Source organism: Leptodactylus fuscus, chromosome 3 (genome assembly GCF_031893055.1).
Source record: "Leptodactylus fuscus isolate aLepFus1 chromosome 3, aLepFus1.hap2, whole genome shotgun sequence".
Lineage (NCBI taxonomy): Eukaryota > Metazoa > Chordata > Amphibia > Anura > Leptodactylidae > Leptodactylus > Leptodactylus fuscus.
The window spans coordinates 244177496-244202351 of NC_134267.1; the positions used below are offsets into that span (position 1 = coordinate 244177496).

The 24856-nt window shown below is 44.4% G+C and overlaps 2 protein-coding genes across 2 annotated transcripts in view; both read left to right on the forward strand.

Annotated features, from left to right (window-relative positions):
• The window catches only part of LOC142198401 (uncharacterized), a 41591-nt gene extending 35900 nt beyond the window's left edge, over window positions 1-5691 (forward strand). Inside the window, exons 2-3 of the mRNA XM_075269430.1 lie at window positions 2148-2393; window positions 2744-5691. Coding sequence (XP_075125531.1) covers window positions 2390-2393; window positions 2744-5241 — 2502 coding nt within the window. The 5' untranslated portion in view covers window positions 2148-2389 and the 3' untranslated portion in view covers window positions 5242-5691. The remainder of the gene's footprint in view (window positions 1-2147; window positions 2394-2743) is intronic.
• LOC142198416 (uncharacterized) overlaps window positions 1-24856 on the forward strand; it is a 357171-nt gene that overhangs the window by 95559 nt on the left and 236756 nt on the right. The window lies entirely within an intron of this gene.

A 24856-nucleotide genomic window follows, 5' to 3' on the forward strand; every position in this document is an offset into this window, starting at 1 on the left:
TATACTAGTCACATCCCGAAGTCCCAATATATTATATACTAGTCACATCCCGAAGTCCTAATATATTATATACTAGACACATCCCGAAGTCCTAATATATTATATACTAGTCACATCCCGAAGTCCTAATATATTATATACTAGTCACATCCCGATGTCCTAATATATTATATACTAGTCACATCCCGCAGTCCCAATATATTATATACTAGTCACATCCCGCAGTCCTAATATATTATATACTAGTCACATCCCGCAGTCCTAATATATTATATACTAGACACATCCCGCAGTCCTAATATATTATATACTAGTCACATCCCGCAGTCCTAATATATTATATACTAGTCACATCCCGCAGTCCTAATATATTATATACTAGTCACATCCCGCAGTCCTAATATATTATATACTAGTCACATCCCGCAGTCCTAATATATTATATACTAGACACATCCCGCAGTCCTAATATATTATATACTAGACACATACCTCCCAACCGTCCCGATTTCCGCGGGACAGTCACGATTTGGGTGACATGTCCCGCGGTCCCGGTTGGAGGGAGGTATGTCCCGATTTCAACTCAGATCTGCGTCCAGAGGACGCAGATCTGAGTTGAACACATATGCAGCTGAAGCAAGGAGCTGACACAGGTCAGCTCCTCGCTTCGCCGCTGCCCGCCTCTCTCCCTGACACATATGCGGCTGAAGCTGCTCGCGTGCTCGCTTCGCCGCTGCGTCTCTCTCTCGCTGACACATGCGGCTGAAGCGAGGAGCTGATCTGTGTCAGCTCTTTGCTTCGCTGCTGCCGCCGGCTCCTGGCTTGTAGCATGAAACTGGGGGCAGAGATGGGGGACATGAATCTGGGGGCAGAGATGGGGGACATGAATCTGGGGGCAGAGATGGAGAGGACATGAATCTGGGGGCAGAGATGGGGGACATGAATCTGAGGGCAGAGATGGAGGGACATGAATCTGGGGGCAGAGATGGGGGACATGAATCTGAGGGCAGAGATGTGGGGACATGAATCTGAGGGCAGAGATGGAGGGACATGAATCTGGGGGCAGAGATGGGGGACATGAATCTGAGGGCAGAGATGTGGGGACATGAATCTGAGGGCAGAGATGTGGGACATGAATCTGGGGACATGAATCTGGGGGCAGAGATGGAAGAGGGACATGAAACTGGGGGCAGATGAAGGGTGTATATGAAACTGGGGGAGAGATAGAGGGGGGACATATAATTTACGGGTGACTGTAGGAGGATTATACTGTGTGCGGGCACATGAAAAATTAACGAGTGGGCGGAGTCAACACAAAAGTGGGCGGGGCTAAATTTGCCGCACATTTTGTCCCTCTTTCGGTTCTTCAAAAGTTGGGAGGTATGTAGACACATCCCGAAGTCCCAATATATTATATACTAGACACATCCTGATTAGTCATAATAACCCGAAACGCTCTTCGAAAACGAGGGCAATAACATCTTATGTACCATACGTGTACATTGGGACATGCACAGTGTAACCGCACACGCTCTCCTTAGTCTCTGAACATTACTAATTCTCATCCCAGCAGTGTCCGGCCACCTCAGGGATTTCCTCCATACAAGAACACAGAGCATGCACGTAAGATGTGACACCTCCAATTGTAGCACCTCCCGCATTTTCAGTACAACACGCTTCCAGCCACGCGCAGAGTCCACCTTGTGGGCCCTCTACTATTGAGATGACGCCACACACCCCTTCAGTCAGTCTGTGGCAACTTCTCGGAGCGGCATCTTCCCGGTGTACTAACAAGTGGCACGTATGTTACCCTAACATCAGACAGACTCAGTATACATACAGAAATAATTAGAAGGCCATTCCAGATCCCATGAACCTTTTTTGGAGACGTCTTTTAATGGGACATTTCAGGACATTCATTACAGGACTCATTTTCTCAGGCTCTTTTTTCGAGGAGACACTTCCACAATCTAATATCAGGTAATAGTTCTAAATGTTGTACATTAGTCTGTCACATATTGGCGGTATTTTTATAATCCGTTTTATGTATGCAAATTTATGTAGCATCTAGTACTAGTATTAATTTTATCATTATTCTTATATACTCTTGTTTCATGTATAAACTGGATCCTTCTCTTTCTGATTAGGATCCCGCACCTAGACCGAAAACCAACTTGATAGAGGGGTAGAGTTCCCTGACACGCAGTGTAGTGTCATGTGATGTGTTGTTGCCACAGGATTGAGCGCGGTTCCTTATCCTGAGCGGGCGATCCACCATCTGGACTAGGAGAGTTATTTCCGTCTGTGGTCTTTGCATCTTCTCCTCCATCTTGGGCACTTTTATCGTTCTCTGGACTATCTCATCACCATAAACCCCTGAAATCTCCACATGGGTATGTACGTCATGGTGACCTCCTCACACTGCTCCTATTTCTTCCCTGGTCAGGTTTCTTTTGTGGATAGGCTCTATGGATTCTCTCTTGTAGAAATAGCTCCTCCCACTGTGGGCGGTCCCAATATCTGTACATAACTGCAATCCTCTGCTTATTGTACAGGAAAGGAAGGTCGCCGACTTCTTTATGCTGAATTTACTTTGGGGTAAAGAAACTTCCTCAAATACTGCTTGTGTGTTTCCAGCCTAAGGGGCCATTCACGCCGTGTGAATGGTCCCTTATAGGAAGGTTATAGATTTCTCTTCTTTGTTGTTTAAAATAAATCACTAAATCCATTTTTACTCCTACAGAAAATCCCAGTGCGATGTCTGAGGGAAACGTCATGTTATCAGTAAGTGATAAAGGAGAAGATGAAGATATGATGGAGCGCTCCTCAGGAGAAAACCTCATTACCCCTAATGTACATCCAGGACATCACAGTACAGATCCATCATATAATCCCCCCAATCATGGGGAACCTTCTGACCCATCACAGATTGTGACCACAAGTAACAGGAAGAAAGAGGAGAAGAAATATCAGTGTGGAGAATGTGGAAAAGAGTTTACACGCAGATCATATCTTTATACACACCAGAGAATACACACAGGAGAGAAGCCATATTCATGTCCAGAATGTGGGAAATGTTTTACAATTAAATCAAGTCTTAAAACACATCAGAGAATTCACACAGGAGAGAAGCCATATTCATGTGCAGAATGTGGGAAATGTTTTACAATTAAATCAAGTCTTGAAACACATCAGAGAAGTCACACAGGAGAGAAGCCATATTCATGTGCAGAATGTGGGAAGTGTTTTTCATGTAGATCAAGTCTTGATAAACATTTGAGAATTCACACAGGAGAGAAGCCATATTCGTGTTCAAAATGTGGGAAATGTTTTACAGTTAAATCAAGTCTTGAAGAACATCAGAGAACTCACACAGGAGAGAAGCCATATTCATGTTCAAAATGTGGGAAATATTTTACAGTCAGCTCAAGTCTTGTTAAACATCAGAGAATTCACACAGGAGAGAAGCCATATTCATGTGCAGAATGTGGGAAATGTTTTACAATTAAATCAAGGCTTGATAATCATCAGAGAATTCACACAGGAGAGAAGCCATATTCATGTGCAGAATGTGGGAAATGTTTTACTCAGAAATCAAGTCTTGATAATCATCAGAGAATTCACACAGGAGAGAAGCCATATTCATGTGCAGAATGTGGGAAATGTTTTACAATTAAATCAAGGCTTGATGATCATCAGAGAATTCACACTGGAGAGAAGCCATATTCATGTGCAGAATGTGGGAAATGTTTTACAATTAAATCAAGGCTTGATAATCATCAGAAAATTCACACAGGAGAGAAGCCATATTCATGTGCAGAATGTAAGAAATGTTTTACTCAGAAATCAAGTCTTGATAATCATCAGAGAATTCACACAGGAGAGAAGCCATATTCATGTGCAGAATGTGGGAAATGTTTTACAATTAAATCAAGGCTTGATGATCATCAGAGAATTCACACTGGAGAGAAGCCATATTCATGTGCAGAATGTGGGAAATGTTTTACAATTAAATCAAGGCTTGATAATCATCAGAGAATTCACACAGGAGAGAAGCCATATTCATGTGCAGAATGTGGGAAATGTTTTACTCAGAAATCAAATCTTGATAATCATCAGAGAATTCACACAGGAGAGAAGCCATATCCATGTGCAGAATGTGGGAAATGTTTTACAATTAAATCAAAGCTTGATAATCATCAGAGAATTCACACAGGAGAGAAGCCATATTCATGTGCAGAATGTGGGAAATGTTTTACAATTAAATCAAGGCTTGATGATCATCAGAGAATTCACACAGGAGAGAAGCCATATTCATGTGCAGAATGTGGGAAATGTTTTAATCATAAATCAAATCTTGATAATCATCAGAGAATTCACACAGGAGAGAAGCCATATTCATGTGCAGAATGTGGGAAATGTTTTACATTTAAATCAAGGCTTGATAATCATCAGAGAATTCACACAGGAGAGAAGCCATATTCATGTGCAGAATGTGGGAAATGTTTTACAATTAAATCAAGGCTTGATGATCATCAGAGAATTCACACAGGAGAGAAGCCATATTCATGTGCAGAATGTGGGAAATGTTTTACAATTAAATCAAGGCTTGATAATCATCAGAGAATTCACACAGGAGAGAAGCCATATTCATGTGCAGAATGTGGGAAATGTTTTACAATTAAATCAAGGCTTGATAATCATCAGAGAATTCACACAGGAGAGAAGCCATATTCATGTGCAGAATGTGGGAAATGTTTTACAATTAAATCAAGGCTTGATAATCATCAGAGAATTCACACAGGAGAGAAGCCATATTCATGTGCAGAATGTGGGAAATGTTTTACAATTAAATCAAGTCTTGAAACACATCAGAGAAGTCACACAGGAGAGAAGCCATATTCATGTTCAGAATGTGGGAAATGTTTTACATTTAAATCAAGTCTTGATAATCATCAGAGAATTCACACAGGAGAGAAGCCATATTCATGTGCAAAATGTGGGAAGTGTTTTTCATTTAGATCAAGTCTTGATAAACATTTGAGAATTCACTCAGGAGAGAAGCCATATTCATGTGCCGAATGTGGGAAATGTTTTACAGTTAAATCAAGTCTTGATGATCATCAGAGAATTCACACAGGAGAGAAGCCATATTCATGTGCAGAATGTGGGAAATGTTTTACTCACAAATCAAATCTTAAAAGACACCAGAGAAGTCACACAGGAGAGAAGCCATATTGATGTCTATGTGTAGATAAAGGGGTTTCGGTAATGCAGACCAGCAGGTGTATTCTCAACAGGAACTTCTTGTCCATCCAAAGTAGCACCAGAAGACCACGTATGGATGGATGAGGAGGATACTTTACTCCAAGTCAGGGTACAACATGTCCTGTTTCTAGAGCAAACCAATACCCTGTGAGTGTGGGCAGGAATGTATGTGACATAGACTTGTAGTAACGTCTCCTCTTCATCCATATGTGATCACCTGGTTAGACTTCAGAGTCATGTGAGCAGCGACGGGAAAAGCTGACACTGCTGACATTTCCTTCTGTAGATCTCTCCTATAATAAATGGCTGCAGTCGGGTTGTTGGTGATTTCCTTCCATCTCCTTTATCTCTTCTACTGTATGAATGAAGATGAGATAATGATGTGTCCACATATGTCCTAGAATGAATCTCTCCATGGGGAGTCCGTCCTCTTCTACATGACTGTAGTCACCTCTGGGCACATTAGACGTTGCCATCTCTTTGTGTATATTGTAGCTTGCGGCTCCATGTTGTGTCTTATTGTATCTCTTCAGTTCTTGGAATATTAATGAATAACACAATAACAGGGGCTGCTAATAGTAAGTGGGGGGGGGTAGTTATTGTCCAGGAGGTTTGGCTTTAATTATTGTTGGATTACTCAGATAAGTAAAAGTATCAGACGTGGGTTCTCATCTATTATATTGCTATAAATGTCTTGTCCACATTGTAAATTGGGATTCATGTTAGTAATCTCCCCGACTGGGTGGAGAATTGGTAAAATGGAGCAATCAGATTACCGCAGAAATAAGTCAGGACTGAGTCCTCTGGCAAACTCTGCTCGTCTGTTGGATTTTCGGGGATTCGGGTTGAACATTCATTGTGACTAAATAATAGGAAACCCAATTGGCTGGTTGTTGAGTGACATTGAGGGAAATACATTGTATCACCAGAAGTGCAGGATTGCAGGTCTGGGGTCACTGATTTGTAGATATTTGTGCTTGAACATAACATTGTAACCAAAATAAATGCTGATTATTGAATATATTGTAATAGTCATCAGCTTGCTGGTGCGGATGGCGAGATCTACCTAGCTTTGGTGTAGAATTTGTTATCAGACAGAATCCACTTCTCCAGACATCCAGCTTATCGCTTACAGTACGGTCGTAGATATCTAGTATATTAAGATTACATATATAAATATATATATATATATATATATATATATATATATATATATATATATATACAGTATATATATATATATATATATATATATATATATATATATAGTGGTAAAGTGTATGGTAAAGTGGCGGATGGGGTGTATATACATATATACAGAGGTGAGGTTGTGGATGGGGTATATATACATATATATACAGAGGTGAGGTCGTGAACGGGGTGTATATACATATATCTCCCTATATTATAAAAATGAATTTCTGTCTGTCTGTCTGTCTGTCTGTCTGTTCTCTAATGCGAACCAAATGACTGGACCGATCTTCACCAAATTTGGTACAGAGATACTTCAGGTATCCGGGAAGGTTTAAGACGAGACTCCAACTCGCTCGGACGCACCGTTGCTGAGATACAGCATTCCAAACACAGTGCCCCCCCCCCCCCTTAGCCAATACAAACCTGCAAGACTTTCACTCATATTCCGACTGCAATACACACAGTCACTCCGCATGCACAATACAACACTGATATCCAAACTGAGATACAGGCATCAGAGGATTAGATACACAGATCAGCACACAGTATCACACACCAGAGGATTAGATACACGCGTCTGCACACAGTCCCACAAACCAGAGGATTAAATACGCACTTCTGCACACGGTTCCACATGCCGAAGGATTAGATACAGGCGTCTACACACAGTTCCACACTCCAGAGGATTAGATACGCGCATCTGCACACATTTGTACACACCATAGGATTAGATACACGCGTCTGCACAGAGTACCACATGCCGTAGGATTAGATACACACGTCTACACATAGTTCCACACTCCAGAGGATTAGATACGCGTGTCTGCACACAGTTGTACACACCATAGGATTAGATACACGTGTCTGCACACAGTACCACATGCAGTAGGATTAGATACACGCGTCTACACATAGTTACACACGCCGAAGGATTAGATACGCGCCTCTTCACACAATACCACACAAGGGAGGATTAGATACGTGTGTGTGCACACAGTACCACACTTTGGAGGATTAGATACATGCCTCTGCACACAGTACCACAAGCCAGAGAATTAGATACACGTCTCCGCACACAGTATCACACGGGGGAGGATTAGATACGTGCGTCTGCACACAGTACCACACGGGGGAGGATTAGATACGCGCCTCTTCACACAATACCACACAGAGGAGGATTAGATACACGTGTCTTCACACAGTTGTACACGCCATAGGATTAGATACAAGCGTCTGCACACAGTAACACATGCCATAGGATTAGATATGCGCGTCTACACACAGTACCACATGTCGTAGCATTAGATACGCGTGTCTGCACACAGTACCACTTGCCGTAGGATTAGATACGCGCATCTACACACAGTTCCACACTCCAGAGGATTAGATACGCGCATCTGCACACATTTGTACACACCATAAGATTAGATACACACGTCTGCACAGAGTACCACATGCCGTAGGATTAGATACATGCGTCTACATACAGTTCCACACTCCAGAGGATTAGATACGCGCCTCTGCACACAGTTGTACACACCATAGGATTAGATACACGTGTCTGCACACAGTACCACATGCAGTAGGATTAGATACGCGCGTCTACACATAGTTCCACGCGCCGAAGGATTAGATACGCGCCTCTTCACACAATACCACACAATGTAGGATTAGATACGTGTGTGTGCACACAGTACCACACTTTGGAGGATTAGATACATGCCTCTGCACACAGTACCACAAGCCAGAGAATTAGATACGCGTCTCCGCACACAGTATCACACGGGGGAGGATTAGATACGCGCGTCTGCACACAGTACCACACGGGGGAGGATTAGATACGCGCATCTACACACAGTACCACATGCCAGGGGATTAGATACGCGCGTCTGCACACAGTACCACATGCTGGGGGATTGGATACGTGTGTCTACACACTGTTCCACACGCCATAGGATTAGATACGCACCTCTTCACACAATACCACACAGGGGAGGATTAGATACGTGTGTGTGCACACAGTACCACACTTTGGAGGATTAGATACATGCCTCTGCACACAGTACCACAAGCCAGAGAATTAGATACGCGTCTCCGCACACAGTATCACACGGGGGAGGATTAGATACGCGCGTCTGCACACAGTACCACACGGGGGAGGATTAGATACGCGCGTCTACACACAGTACCACATGCCGGGGGATTGGATACACGCGTCTACACACAGTACCACATGCCATAGGATTAGATACGCGCGTCTGCACACAGTACCACATGCTGGGGGATTGGATACGCGCGTCTACACACTGTTCCACACGCCATAGGATTAGATACGCACCTCTTCACACAATACCACACAGGGGAGGATTAGATACACGTGTCTTCACACAGTTGTACACACCATAGGATTAGATACACACGTCTGCACAGAGTACCACATGCCGTAGGATTAGATACACGCATCTACATACAGTTCCACACTCCAGAGGATTAGATACGCACGTCTGCACACAGTTATACACACCATAAGATTAGATACACACATCTGCACACAGTACCACATGCTGTAGGATTAGATACGCGCGTCTACACACAGTTCCACACGCCAAAGGATTAGATACGCGCCTCTTCACACAATACCACACAGGGGAGGATTAGATACATGCGTCTGAATACAGTACCACACTTTGAAGGATTAGATACATGCATCTGCACACAGTACCACATGCCAGATAATTAGATACGCATCTCAGCACACAGTACCACACGGGGGAGGATTAGATACGCGCATCTGCACACAGTACCTCACGCCAGGGATTAGATACACCTGTCTGCACACAGTACCACACGCCAGAGGATTAGATACACGCGTCTGCACATAGTACCACATGCTGTAAGATTAGATATGCACGTCTGCACACAGTATCATTTACCGGAGGATTAGATACGTGCCTCTTCACACAATGCCACACGGGGGAGGATTAGATACACACATCTGTACACAGTACCACACCAACAAGGATTAGATACTTGCGTCTAAACACAGTACTGCATGGGGAAGGATTAGATACAGCTTTACTCCAGGTATCCATAACAACTGATCACAGGTTTTTCACTGATATCCAAAATGAGATACACATAATCACATGACTCTTATGGACACACACACAAACCACATACAAAATACACCAGTGCAAAAGTGGACAATTCTTATGAGGCCACTACACAAACATAACATGTAATATACCCGTGCGAAGCCGGGTCATCCCTCTAGTATATATATATATATATATATATATATATATATATATATATATAGAGGTGAGATTGTGGACAGAGTGTATATATATATATATATATATATATATATATATATATATATATATTTATATAGAGGTGAGGTTGTGGACGGGGTGTATATACATATATATACAGAGTAGAGGTTGTGGACGGGGTGTATATACATATATATATACAGAGGTGAGGTTGTGGACGGGGTGTATATACATATATATATACAGAGTAGAGGTTGTGGACGGGGTGTATATACATATATATATACAGAGTAGAGGTTGTGGACGGGGTGTATATACATATATATATACAGAGTAGAGGTTGTGGACGGGGTGTATATACATATATATATACAGAGGTGAGGTTGTGGACGGGGTGTATATACATATATATATACAGAGGTGAGGTTGTGGACGGGGTGTATATACATATACACTCACCGGCCCCTTTATTAGGTACACCATGCTAGTAACGGGTTGGACCCCCTTTTGCCTTCAGAACTGCCTCAATTCTTCGTGGCATAGATACAACAAGGTGCTGGAAGCATTCCTCAGAGATTTTGGTCCATATTGACATGATGGCATCACACAGTTGCAGTCGCAGATTTGTCGGCTGCACATCCATGATGCGAATCTCCCGTTCCACCACATCCCAAAGATGCTCCTCTATTGGATTGAGATCTGGTGACTGTGGAGGCCATTGGAGTACAGTGAACTCATTGTCATGTTCAAGAAACCAGTCTGAGATGATTCCAGCTTTATGACATGGCATTGCATTATCCTGCTGAAAGTAGCCATCAGATGTTGGGTACATTGTGGTCATAAAGGGATGGACATGGTCAGCAACAATACTCAGGTAGGCTTTGGCGTTGCAACGATGCTCAATTGGTACCAAGGGGCCCAAAGAGTGCCAAGAAAATATTCCCCACACCATGACACCACCACCACCAGCCTGAACCGTTACCGATACAAGGCAGGATGGATCCATGCTTTCATGTTGTTGACGCCAAATTCTGACCCTACCATCCGAATGTCGCAGCAGAAATCGAGACTCATCAGACCAGGCAACGTTTTTCCAATCTTCAATTGTCCACTTTCGATGAGCTTGTGCAAATTGTAGCCTCAGTTTCCTGTTCTTAGCTGAAAGGAGTGGCACCCGGTGTGGTCTTCTGCTGCTGTAGCCCATCTGCCTCAAAGTTGGACGTACTGTGCGGCGTTCAGAGATGCTCTTCTGGCTACCTTGGTTGTAACGGGTGGCTATTTGAGTCACTGTTGCCTTTCTATCAGCTCGAACCAGTCTGGCCATTCTCCTCTGACCTCTGGCATCAACAACGCATTCTCCTCTGACCTCTGGCATCAACAACGCATTTCCGCCCCCCACAGAACTGCCGCTCACTGGATGTTTTTTCTTTTTCAGACCATTCTCTGTAAACCCTAGAGATGGTTGTGCGTGAAAATCCCAGTAGATCAGCAGTTTCTGAAATACTCAGACCAGCCCTTCTGGCACCAACAACCATGCCACGTTCAAAGGCACTCAAATCACCTTTCTTCCCCATACTGATGCTCGGTTTGAACTGCAGGAGATTGTCTTGACCATGTCTACATGCCTAAATGCACTGAGTTGCCGCCATGTGATTGGCTGATTAGAAATTAAGTGTTAACGAGCAGTTGGACAGGTGTACCTAATAAAGTGGCCGGTGAGTGTATATACAGAGTAGAGGTTGTGGACGGGGTGTATATACATATATATATACAGAGGTGAGGTTGTGGACGGAGTGTATATACATATATATATATACATAAGGTTGTGGACAGGGTGTATAAACATATATAACCTCTGGACTCACCAATCACCATAAAAGATATACAGGAAAGAATTGTCCTGCTGAAAGGTAAAAAGGCCTGACGGCATCCTACCAGAGATGATCAAATACAGCCCTCCAGCAATACACGCGGCACTGGCAAAGCTATTCACCCTCGTGCTCAATGCTGGACACTTCCCCGAAGACTGGAACAAAGGGCTCATAACCCCCATCTACAAGAATGGGGACCAATATGACCCCAACAACTACAGAGGGATCTGCGTCAGCAGCACATAGCTGGGGAAACTGTTCAACAGCATCATCAATAACAGAATCCTCACCTTCCTCACACAACACGGGGTCCTCAGCAAGAGCCAAGCAGGGTTCATGCCAAACCACCGCACCACAGACCATATCTACACCCTGCACAGCCTCATCAAGACGCACGTCCACAACACCAGAAGAGGCAAGATATTCGCCTGCTTCGTGGACTTTAAGAAGGCGTTCGACTCAGTATGGCACCCAGGCCTACTCCTAAAACTCCTAGAGAGTGGAATAGGAGGAAGAACGTACGACGTCATCAAGAGCTCCTACACCGGAAACCAGTGCAGTGTGAAGGTGAATGGGAAAAGGACCGCATACTTCCAACAGGCCCGAGGGGTCAGACAAGGCTGTAGCCTGAGCCCAACGCTCTTCAACATCTATATCAATGAACTGGCTACAGCCCTGGAGGCCTCACCAGCCCCAGGCCTCACCCTGAACAATCGAGAGGTGAAGTTCCTGCTATACGCCGATGACCTCCTTCTCCTGGCCCCCACCGAGAAAGACCTCCAAGAAAGCCTGTCAGTGCTGGAAAAATTCAGCACCACATGGGTCCTACCCATCAACCAGAAGAAGACCAAAATCATGGTATTCCAGAAGAAGGGCCACAATAAAGCCTCCACCACCCCACAATTCACACTGAACGGCTCCACACTGGAGAAAACCAACAGCTACACCTACCTGGGGCTGGAGCTCAGCCAATCAGGAAGCTTCAAAGCAGCAATAGAAACCCTGAAAGCAAAAGCCTGCAGAACCTTCTACGCCATCAGAAGACAACTGTACCACCTCAAACCACCGGTGAGGGTCTGGATGAAGATATTTGACGCTGTCATCTCCCCGATCCTTCTCTATGGCAGTGAGGTTTGGGGCCCAGCCACCTACCCAGACCAGCCAAAGTGGGACTCTAGCCCAACAGAGACCTTCCACCTGGAGTTCTGCAAATACCTGCTCCATGTCCATCGCAACACCACCAACATGGCCTGCAGGGCAGAGCTAGGCAGACTCCCCCTATGGCTCACCATGCAGAAGAGGGCGCTATCATTCTGGACTCACATACAGGGCAGTAGCCCTGGCTCTCACCACCACCAAGCCTGGCTGAGCCACAGAGACCTGAGAAAAACTGATACCCCCCAACCAAGAATCAGCCATCTGCCAAACCAAAACCCCCAACATGCCCTAAACAAAGCTCTGTCAGGGTCGAATTTCGACAGCACGGGTCAATCAGTCAGGTCCCAATTAGCATTAGCATGTGTGCACCGTCGCTTTAAGAAATGAATCAGACTCAGGCTGCTTCAGAACTTCAGCTCATGCTATCGCCTCGGCCAGCACTGAACTACGTTTATTTCATGTCACACATAGTTATACAGGAAAGGAAAAGAAAGGGTTAATGCATAATATAACATGAAATTCTTCACATGATTGGCTCTTGATTGTGACGCACAGCAAGTTGTAGTCTTGGTTGCAATCTAAGGAATTCAGCAAAACATGAGAGTCAGCGCCATCTTAGATACATTCTTTGTTCCAAAGCTAATTTCTTTAGTTCCAAGGAAAATTAATATTTCAACATAACGTAAAATATAAAAGTATAAATCCAGTAGTAAGGCCGTGATCGTGACCTGAGAACTGACATTCCCCCCTAAATACTAATTTTCCTTTCCCTGCTCCTCTGGAGCCTACTGATCTGTCCCAATGCGGCACACTCTTACTTCACCCCTTGGGTGACAGCTTATCCCTTGTGGATAAGTTCCCACTTAAAGAGGACCTTTCATCAGATCGGGCACATGCAGTTTTATATACTGCTGGAAAGCTGTCAGTGCGCTGAATTCAGCACACTATCGGCTTTCCCGATCTGTGCCCGGTGTAAAGCGCTATCGGTCCCGGGACTGTAGCGCTTTAGTGTCAGAAAGGCGTTTCTGACACTTAGCCAGGGACGCCCTTCTGCCCAGCAGCGCCTATCGCGCTGTACTGTGGAGCGGGGAGGAACTCCCCCCTCCCGCTCCTGATAACACTCGTCTATGGACGAGCTGTGTGAGCAGAGGGAGGGGGCGTTCCTCCCCGCTCACACTCTACAGCGCGATAGGCGCCGCGGGGCAGAAGGGTGTCCCTGGCTAAGTGTCAGAAACGCCCTTCTGACACTAAAGCGCTACGGTCCCGGGACCGATAGCGCTTTACACCGGGCACAGATCGAGAAAGCTGATAGTGTGCTGAATTCAGCAGTATATAGAACTGCATGTGCCCGATCTGATGAAAGGTCCTCTTTAAAGGCCTTTCACATAGGAAAGTCAGATCCTAACTGTCCCTAAAGCAACTCCGTGTATTCTCAGGGGGAAGCTTTCACATCGTCATACACATTTATTATCTCCATATCAGTCTCAAGTTCTATCATCTGAGGATCCATTCCCGAGTGATTCAGAAATATGCCTTTCTTGTCCAAATCCACAGTCTTGTTTATCATCCCCTTTAAACACGGGATTACACCGATGGATATCACTAACAGGATCAGTCTGTACGTTGCATAAAATATAACAGGAATATAAGTGCAGATTCATCCAACAGTCCTTGATATTTCTCCTCTCAGGATCTTATATATCTCTTTATCTCCATCCAATCTTTGGATTTTAGTTTATAAGTTTCTTCCACTGACTCAAACCCTGGAGGGAAGGAAAAAACTCAAGAATATACATTAATCATATGTTGTTGATGATACGTCACATAGTCAGTCAGCACACCATATTACATCCAAAACAATTATGACAAATACAATCCAAATCTAGGCTTAGGGCCAGTTTTCCCGTCTTTTATGTACTTTACAGAAAATACAAGTGACAACCGATAAAGACTTTCCAATACCTTGGGAACAGTATGGGGGTAAGAAACACTTGTTATATTCCTATGGTAAACATTTCTCATTACCTGTCTTGTCTATGGCGGCTTCCTCACCAGATACGCCCCAGATCATCCCAACAAGAAACCAACACACAAGCACATACTTATACCGTCCCACATCTAGTAACTGCATATAACCTGCAATCCCTGGAACAGGTACAAGGGCTTCAGGCCTGGCTCTGAGAAACTTCTCACTTTTTGGCCTACATTGTGTATAACACATGCCATGCAGGCTCACCTATATCTGACTATAGTGATGCTAAATCCTGCAGCTGCCCATCCTCCGCTCACCAGGTCACACATGGCTACTACTAAACAGTACACTTAGTAAAGCGCTGCTTATACCATCAATGGGGACGATGCGGTCAATAAAGATACTCTCTTACCACCGGACACTAGGACCTGCACATCCTCAGTCTCCTTTCCAAATCTCCTTTCCTCCTGGACCATTTCCGGTGAATCAGTGTCGTAAAACCTGAAAAGAGAGCTAAAACATTTGGGCCTAGTATGGTGACCTCTTATCAGTAAAACATGTCCCCTAGGCTTATGCAGCTGGGCTAATGGCAGTGTCTGCTCACATGTTACCTCTACCTTCTTTCCCCATCAGCCCTGGTGTGTGCCATAACTTCCGACTATACCCACCTGTGTGGGGAGCAGCAGCAGGACCCCCATCACTATCTAAACAGACTGGAAATCCTTTAGCTTAACATTAATAATTCTACTATATTAAACACCTCCCCTCAGACATTCTACCATGTTCAAGTGATGGCTTCTATTTGTGCTTGGTTTACCTCATATCCAATGACTGTGGCATATCCATTGCAGAATCCGCCATCTACAGTCATGGCCAAAAGTTTTGAGACTGATATAAATAGTAATTGTTACAAAGTCTACTGCTTCAGTTGTTCTAATGGCAATTTGCATCTACTCCAGAATGTTATACAGAGTGATCAGCTTAACAGCAATTACTTGAAAAGTCAATATTTGCCTAGAAAATGAACTTTATCCCCCAAAACACATTTCAACATCATTGCAGCCCTGCCATAAAAGGACCAGCTAACATCGTTTCAGTGATTGTTCCATTAACACAGGTGTGGGTGTTGATGAGGACAGGGCTGGAGATCAATCTGTCATGATTAAGTAAGAATGACACCACTGGACACTTTAAAAGGAGGCTGGTGCTTGGCATCATTGTTTCTCTTCTGTTAACCATGGTTATCTCTAAAGAAACACGTGCAGTCATCATTGCACTGCACAAAAATGGCCTAACAGGGAAGAGTATCGCAGCTAGAAAGATTGCACCTCAGTCACCAATCTATCGCATCATCAAGAACTTCAAGGAGAGAGGTTCCATTGTTGGCAAAAAGGCTCCAGGGTGCCCAAGAAAGACCAGCAAGCGCCAGGACCGTCTCTTAAAAGTGTTTCAGCTGCGGGATCGGGCTACCAGCAGTGCAGAGCTTGCTCAGGAATGGCAGCAGGCAGGTGTGAGTGCATCTGCACGCACTGTGAGGCGGAGACTCTTGGAGCAAGGCCTGGTCTCAAGGAGGGCAGCAAAGAAGCCACTTCTCTCCAGAAAAAACATCAGGGACAGACTGATATTCTGCAAAAGGTACAGGGAGTGGACTGCTGAGGACTGGGGGAAAGTCATGTTTTCTGATGAATCCCCTTTTCGGTTGTTTGGGACATCTGGAAAACAGCTTATTGGGAGAAGAGGAGGTGAGCGCTACCACCAGTCTTGCCTCATGCCAACTGTAAAGCATCCTGAAACCATTCATGTGTGGGGTGGCTTCTCAGCCAAGGGAATCGGCTCTCTCACAGTCTTGTCTAAAAACACAGCCATGAATAAAGAATGGGACCAGAATGTCCTCCAAGATCAACTTCTCCCAACCATCCAAGAGCAGTTTGGCCACCAACAATGCCTTCTCCAGCATGATGGAGCACCTTGCCATAAAGCAAAGGGGAGAACTAAATGGCTCAGGGAACAAAACAGAGAGATTTTGGGTCCATGGCCTGGAAACTCCCCAGATCTTAATCCCACTGAGAACTTGTGGTCAATCATCAAGAGACGGGGGGACAAACAAAAACCGACAAATTCTGACAAAATGCAAGCATTGATTGTGCAAGAATGGACGGCTATCAGTCAGGATTTGGTCCAGAAGGTGATTGAGAGCTGCCAGGGAGAATTGCAGAGTCCTGAAGAAGAAGAAGGGTCAACACTGCAAATATTACACCGCTGCAGTAACTCCTTCTAACTGTCACTATAAGCTTTTATTACTCAGAATATGATTGCAATTCTATTTCTGTATGTGATAAAAACATCTGACAAACACACAGAAACCAGAGGGAGCAGATCATGTGACAAGAGGAGATTTGTGGCATTCTCAAAACTTTTGGCCATGACTGTACACTGATTCTGACTCTGTACTCTGACTCTGTACACTGACCCTAACTCTGTTCACTGATTCTGACTCTGTACTCTGACTCTTTACACTGACCCTGACTCTGTACACTGACTCTGTAAAATGATTATAACTCTTTACTCTGACTCTGTAAACTGACTCTGACTCTATACACTAACTGTGACTCTAACTCTGTACACTGACTCTGACTCTTTACACTGATTCTGACTCTGTACACTGACCCTGACTCTGTACACTGACTCTGTAAAATGATTATAACTCTTTACTCTGACTCTGTAAACTGACTCTGACTCTATACACTAACTGTGACTCTGACTCTGTACACTGACCCTGACTCTTTTCTCTGACTCTGTAAACTGACTCTGACTCTATACACTAACTGTGACTCTGTACACTGACTCTGAATCTGTACACTTACTCTCTACACTGATTCTGACTCTGTACACTGACTGTGACTCTATACACTGAGCCTGACTCTGTACACTGACTCTGTACACTGACTGTGACTCTATACACTGATTCTAACTCTTTACTTTGACTCTGTACCCTGACTGTGATTCTTTACTCTGACTCTGTACACTAATTCTGACTCTGTGCACTAACTCTGTACACTGACTCTACACTCTGATTTTGACTCTGTACAATAACGCTGTCTCTGTAGACTGACTCTAACTCTGTAGACTGACTCTGACTCTATACACTGGCTCTGACTCTGCACTTTGACTCTGTACACTGACTCTGTACACTGACTCACACACTTTGCTCTTACTCTGTACACTGACTCTGACTCCTTACATAAACCTCTTAGCACCTTCAACAATTCAGTGTGTGCAGCAGCATCTTTTGATTGTTTGCTGGTGGGTTAAAGGATCCCTTACTGCTAGCACCAGGCTACACATCAATTTTTGAGTGTGCGGCACCATCGCTCTCCGTACATGACTCTGTACACTGACTCTGACTCTGTACACTAATTCTGACTCTGTACACTGAATCTGACTCTGCACACTGACTCTGACTCTGTACACTGACCCTGTACACTGATTTTGACTCTGTACTCTGTCTCTGTACACTAACTGTGTGCTGACTCTGATTCTGTACACTGACCATGACGCTGTACACTGACCGACTATGTACACTGACTCTGTACACTGACTCTGACTCTGTAAACTAACTCTGACTCTGTAAACTTACTCTGACTCTGTAAACTTACTCTAACTCTGTACACTGACTCTGTACACTTACTCTGACTCTGTACACTAACTCTGACTCTGTACATTTACTCTGACTCTGTACACTAACTCTGACTCTGTACACTAACTCTGACTCTGTACACTAACCCGGACTATGTACTCTGACTCTTTACACGGATTTTGACTCTGTACACTAACTCTGACTCTGTACACTAACCCTGACTCTACATACTGACTCTGTACAATGACTCTGTACACTGACTCTGTACAGTGACTCTCACTGTGTGGTCTTACTCTGTACATTAACTCTGACACTGTACTCTGACCCTGACTATGTACTCTGACTCTGAACACTGACTCTGTACACCGACTTTGCCTCTATACACTAACTCTGTACACTGACCCTGAGTATGTACTCTGACATGATTCTAACTCTGTACACTGACTCTGACTTTGACTCTGCACTTTGACTCTAAAACTTTACACTAACTCTGTACACTGACCTTAACTATGTACTCTGACTCTCTACTGACTGACCACAGACTCTGCACACAGACTCTGTACACTGACTCTGACTCTTTAAACTGACTCTGTTCTCTGACTCTGCACACAGACTCTGTACACTGACTCTGTACACTGACTCTAACTCTGTATTCTGACTCTGCACACAGACTCTGTACACTGACTCTGTACTCTGACTCTGCACACAGACTCTTTACACTGACTGACTCTTTACACTGACTCTGTACTCTGACTCTACACACAGACTCTGTACACTGACTCTGTACACTGACTTTGACTCTTTACACTGACTCTGTACTCTCACTCTGCACACAAACTCAGTACACTGACTCTGACTCAGTACACTGACTCTGACTCTGCACACTGCTCTGCTTAACGCGGCGTTTACGTGGTGTTAACGCGACCGCAAACATGCACCATAAAATACTCCGTCTGTATGCACCCTGACTCTGTACACTGACTGTGATTCTTTACTCTGACTCTGTACACTATTTCTGACTCTGTACACTAACTCTGTACACTGACTCTGACTCTACACACTGATTTTGACTCTGTACACTAACTCTGCCTCTGTAAACTGACTCTAACTCTGTAGACTGACTCTATACACTGGCTCTGACTCTGTACTTTGACTCTGTACACTGACTCACACTCTTTGCTCTCACTCTGCACACTGACTCTCACTCTGTATTCTAAATCTGTACACTAACTCTGTACACTGACTCTGACTCCTTACACTAATTCTGACTCTGTACACTGTGACTCTATACACTGACTCTGACTCTGTACACTGACTCTGACTCTGTACTCTGACTCTGTAGACTGACTCTGACTCTGTACACTGACTCTGACTCTGCACACAGACTCTGTACACTGACTCTGACTCTATACTCTGACTCTGTACACTGACTCTTACTCTGTACACTGACTCTGTACTCTGACTCTGTACACTGATTCTGAACCTGTACACTGACTCTGACTCTGCAAACTGACTCTGACTCTGTACACTGACTCTGACTCTGTACTCTGACTCTGTACACTGACTCCGACTCTGCACACTGACTCTGTACACTAACTCTGACTCTGTACACTGACTCTGACTCTGTACACTGACTCTGACTCTGCAAACTGACTCTGACTCTGCAAACTGACTCTGTACACTGACTCTGACTCTGTACAATGACTCCGACTCTGCACACTGATTCTGTACACTAACTCTGACTCTGTACACTAACTCTGACTCTGTACACTGACTCTGACTCTGTACACTGACTCTGACTCTGTACACTGACTCTGACTCTGTACACTTACTCTGACTCTGCAAACTGACTCTGACTCTGTACACTGACTCTGCACACAGACTCTGTACACTGACTCTGACTCTTTACTCTGTACACTGATTCTAATTGTGCACACTGACTCTGATTCTGTACACTGACTCTGACTCTGCACACAAACTCTGTACACTGACTCTTTAAGCTGACTCTGTACACTGACTCTGTACACTGATTCTGACTCTGTACAATAACTCTGACTCTGCACACAGACTCTGTAGACTGACTCTGACTCTGTACTCTGACTCTGTAGACTGACTCTGACTCTGCACACAGACTCTGTACACTGACTCTGACTCTTTACTCTGTACACTGATTCTGATTGTGCACACTGACTCTGACTTTGTACACTGATTCTGACTCTGCACACAGACTCTGTACACTGACTCTGACTCTGTACTCTGACTCTGTAGATTGACTCTGACTCTGTACTCTGTACATTGATTCTGACTCTGTACACTGACTGTGTACACTGACTCTGACTCTGCACACAGACCTTGTACACTGACTCTGACTCTGCACACAGACTCTGTACACTGACTCTGTACTCTGACTCTGTACACTGACTTTTACTCTGTACACTGATTCTGACTCTGTACACAGACTGTACACTGACTCTGACTCTGAACACAGACTCTGTACACTGACTCTGACTCTGTACTGTGACTCTGTAGACTGACTCTGACTCTGTACTCTGACACTGTAGACTGAATCTGACTCTGTACTCTGTACATTGATTCTGACTCTGTACACTGACTCTGACTCTGTACTCTGACTGTGTACACTGACTCTGACTCTGCACACAGACCTTGTACACTGACTCTGACTCTGCACAGACTCTGTACACTGACTTTGCACACAGACTCTGTACACTGATTCTAACTCTATACTCTGACTCTGTACACTGACTCTGCACACAGACTCTGTACACTGACTCTTACTCTGTACACTGACTCTGTACTCTGACTCTGTACACTGATTCTGTACTCTGACTCTGTACACTGACTCACTCTGTACACTGATTCTGAATCTGTACATTGACTCTGACTCTGCAAACTGACTCTGACTCTGTACACTGACTCTGCACACAGACTCTGTACATTGACTCTTACTCTGTACACTGACTCTGTACTCTGACTCTGTACACTGATTCTGTACTCTGACTCTGTACACTGACTCACTCTGTACACTGATTCTGAATCTGTACATTGACTCTGACTCTGCAAACTGACTCTGACTCTGTACACTGACTCTGACTCTGTACTCTGACTCTGTATACTGACTCCGACTCTGCACACTGACTCTATACACTAACTCAGACTCTGTACACTGACTCTGACTCTGCACACAAACTCTGTACACTGACTCTTTAAGCTGACTCTGTACACTGACTCTGACTCTGTACACTGATTCTGACTCTGTACAATAACTCTGACTCTGCACACAGACTCTGTACACTGACTCTGACTCTTTACTCTGTACACTGATTCTGATTGTGCACACTGACTCTGACTCTGTACACTGAATCTGACTCTGCACACAGACTCTGTACACTGACTCTGACTCTGTACTCTGACTCTGTAGATTGACTCTGACTCTGTACTCTGTACATTGATTCTGACTCTGTACACTGACTCTGACTCTGTACTCTGACTGTGTACACTGACTCTGACTCTGCACACAAACCTTGTACACTGACTCTGACTCTGCACAGACTCTGTACACTGACTTTGCAAACAAACTCTGTACACTGATTCTAACTCTATACTCTGACTCTGTACACTGACTCTGCACACAGACTCTGTACACTGACTCTTACTCTGTACACTGACTCTGTACTCTGACTCTGTACACTGACTCACTCTGTACACTGATTCTGAATCTGTACATTGACTCTGACTCTGCAAACTGACTCTGTACACTGACTCTGACTCCGTACTCTGACTCTGTATACTGACTCCGACTCTGCACACTGACTCTATACACTAACTGACTCTGTACACTGACTCTTTAAGCTGACTCTGTACACTGACTCTGACTCTGTACACTGATTCTGACTCTGTACAATAACTCTGACTCTGCACACAGACTCTGTAGACTGACTCTGACCTCTGACTCTGTAGATTGACTCTGACTCTGTACATTGATTCTGACTCTGTACACTGACTCTGTACACTGACTGTGTACACTGACTCTGACTCTGCACACAGACCTTGTACACTGACTCTGACTCTGTACACAGACTCTGTACACTTACTCTGACTCTGTACACTGACTCTTACTGTGTACACTGACTCTGACTCTGCACACAGACCTTGTACACTGACTCTGACTCTGTACACAGACTCTGTACACTTACTCTGACTCTGTACACTGACTCTTACTCTGTACACTGACTCTGACTCTGTACACTGAATCTGTACTCTGACTCTGTACACTGACTCTGCACTCTGACTCTGCACACAGACTCTGCACACTTACTCTGACTCTGTACACTGACTCTTACTCTGTACACTGACTCTGACTCTGTACACTGACTCTGACTCTGTACACTGACTCTGACTCTGTACTCTGACTCTGTACTCTGACTCTGTACACTGACTCTGACTCTGTACACTGAATCTGTACTCTGACTCTGTACACTGACTCTGCACACAGACTCTGTACACTTACTCTGACTCTGTACACTGACTCTTACTCTGTACACTGACTCTGTACTCTGACTCTGTACACTGACTCTGACTCTGTACACTGACTCTGACTCTGTACACTGACTCTGTACTCTGACTCTGTACACTGACTCTGACTCTGTACACTGAATATGTACTCTGACTCTGTACACTGACTCTGACTCTGTCTCTGTACACTTACTCTGACTCTGTACACTGACTCTGACTCTGTACACTGACTCTGTACACTTACTCTGACTCTGTACACTGACTCTGACTCTGTACACTGAATCTGACTCTGTACTCTGACTCTGTACACTGACTCTGACTCTGTACTCTGACTCTGTACACTGACTCTGACTCTGTACACTGACTCTGTACTCTGACTCTGTACACTTACTCTGACTCTGTACACTGACTCTGTACACTGACTCTGACTCTGTACACTGACTCTGTACTCTGACTCTGTACAATGACTCTGACTCTGTACACTGATTCTGACTCTGTACACTGACTCTGTACACTGACTCTGTACTCTGACTCTGTACACTGACACTGAATCTGTACTCTGACTCTGTACACTGACTCTGCACACAGACTCTGTACACTTACTCTGACTCTGTACACTGACTCTTACTCTGTACACTGACTCTGTACTCTGACTCTGTACACTAATTCTGAATCTGTACACGGACTCTGACTCTGTACTCTGACTCTGTACACTGACTCTGACTCTGTACACTGACTCTGACTCTGTACACTTACTCTGACTCTGCAAACTGACTCTGACTCTGTACACTGACTCTGCACACAGACTCTGTACACTGACTCTGACTCTTTACTCTGTACACTGATTCTAATTGTGCACACTGACTCTGATTCTGTACACTGACTCTGACTCTGCACACAAACTCTGTACACTGACTCTTTAAGCTGACTCTGTACACTGATTCTGACTCTGTACAATAACTCTGACTCTGCACACAGACTCTGTAGACTGACTCTGACTCTGTACTCTGACTCTGTAGACTGACTCTGACTCTGACTCTGCACACAGACTCTGTACACTGACTCTGACTCTTTACTCTGTACACTGATTCTGATTGTGCACACTGACTCTGACTTTGTACACTGATTCTGACTCTGCACACAGACTCTGTACACTGACTCTGACTCTGTACTCTGACTCTGTAGATTGACTCTGACTCTGTACTCTGTACATTGATTCTGACTCTGTACACTGACTCTGTACACTGACTGTGTACACTGACTCTGACTCTGCACACAGACCTTGTACACTGACTCTGACTCTGCACACAGACTCTGTACACTGACTCTGTACACTGACTTTTACTCTGTACACTGATTCTGACTCTGTACACAGACTGTACACTGACTCTGACTCTGAACACAGACTCTGTACACTGACTCTGACTCTGTACTGTGACTCTGTAGACTGACTCTGACTCTGTACTCTGACACTGTAGACTGACTCTGACTCTGTACTCTGTACATTGATTCTGACTCTGTACACTGACTCTGACTCTGTACTCTGACTGTGTACACTGACTCTGACTCTGCACACAGACCTTGTACACTGACTCTGACTCTGCACAGACTCTGTACACTGATTCTAACTCTATACTCTGACTCTGTACACTGACTCTGCACACAGACTCTGTACACTGACTCTTACTCTGTACACTGACTCTGTACTCTGACTCTGTACACTGATTCTGTACTCTGACTCTGTACACTGACTCACTCTGTACACTGATTCTGAATCTGTACATTGACTCTGACTCTGCAAACTGACTCTGACTCTGTACACTGACTCTGACTCTGTACTCTGACTCTGTATACTGACTCCGACTCTGCACACTGACTCTATACACTAACTCAGACTCTGTACACTGACTCTGACTCTGCACACAAACTCTGTACACTGACTCTTTAA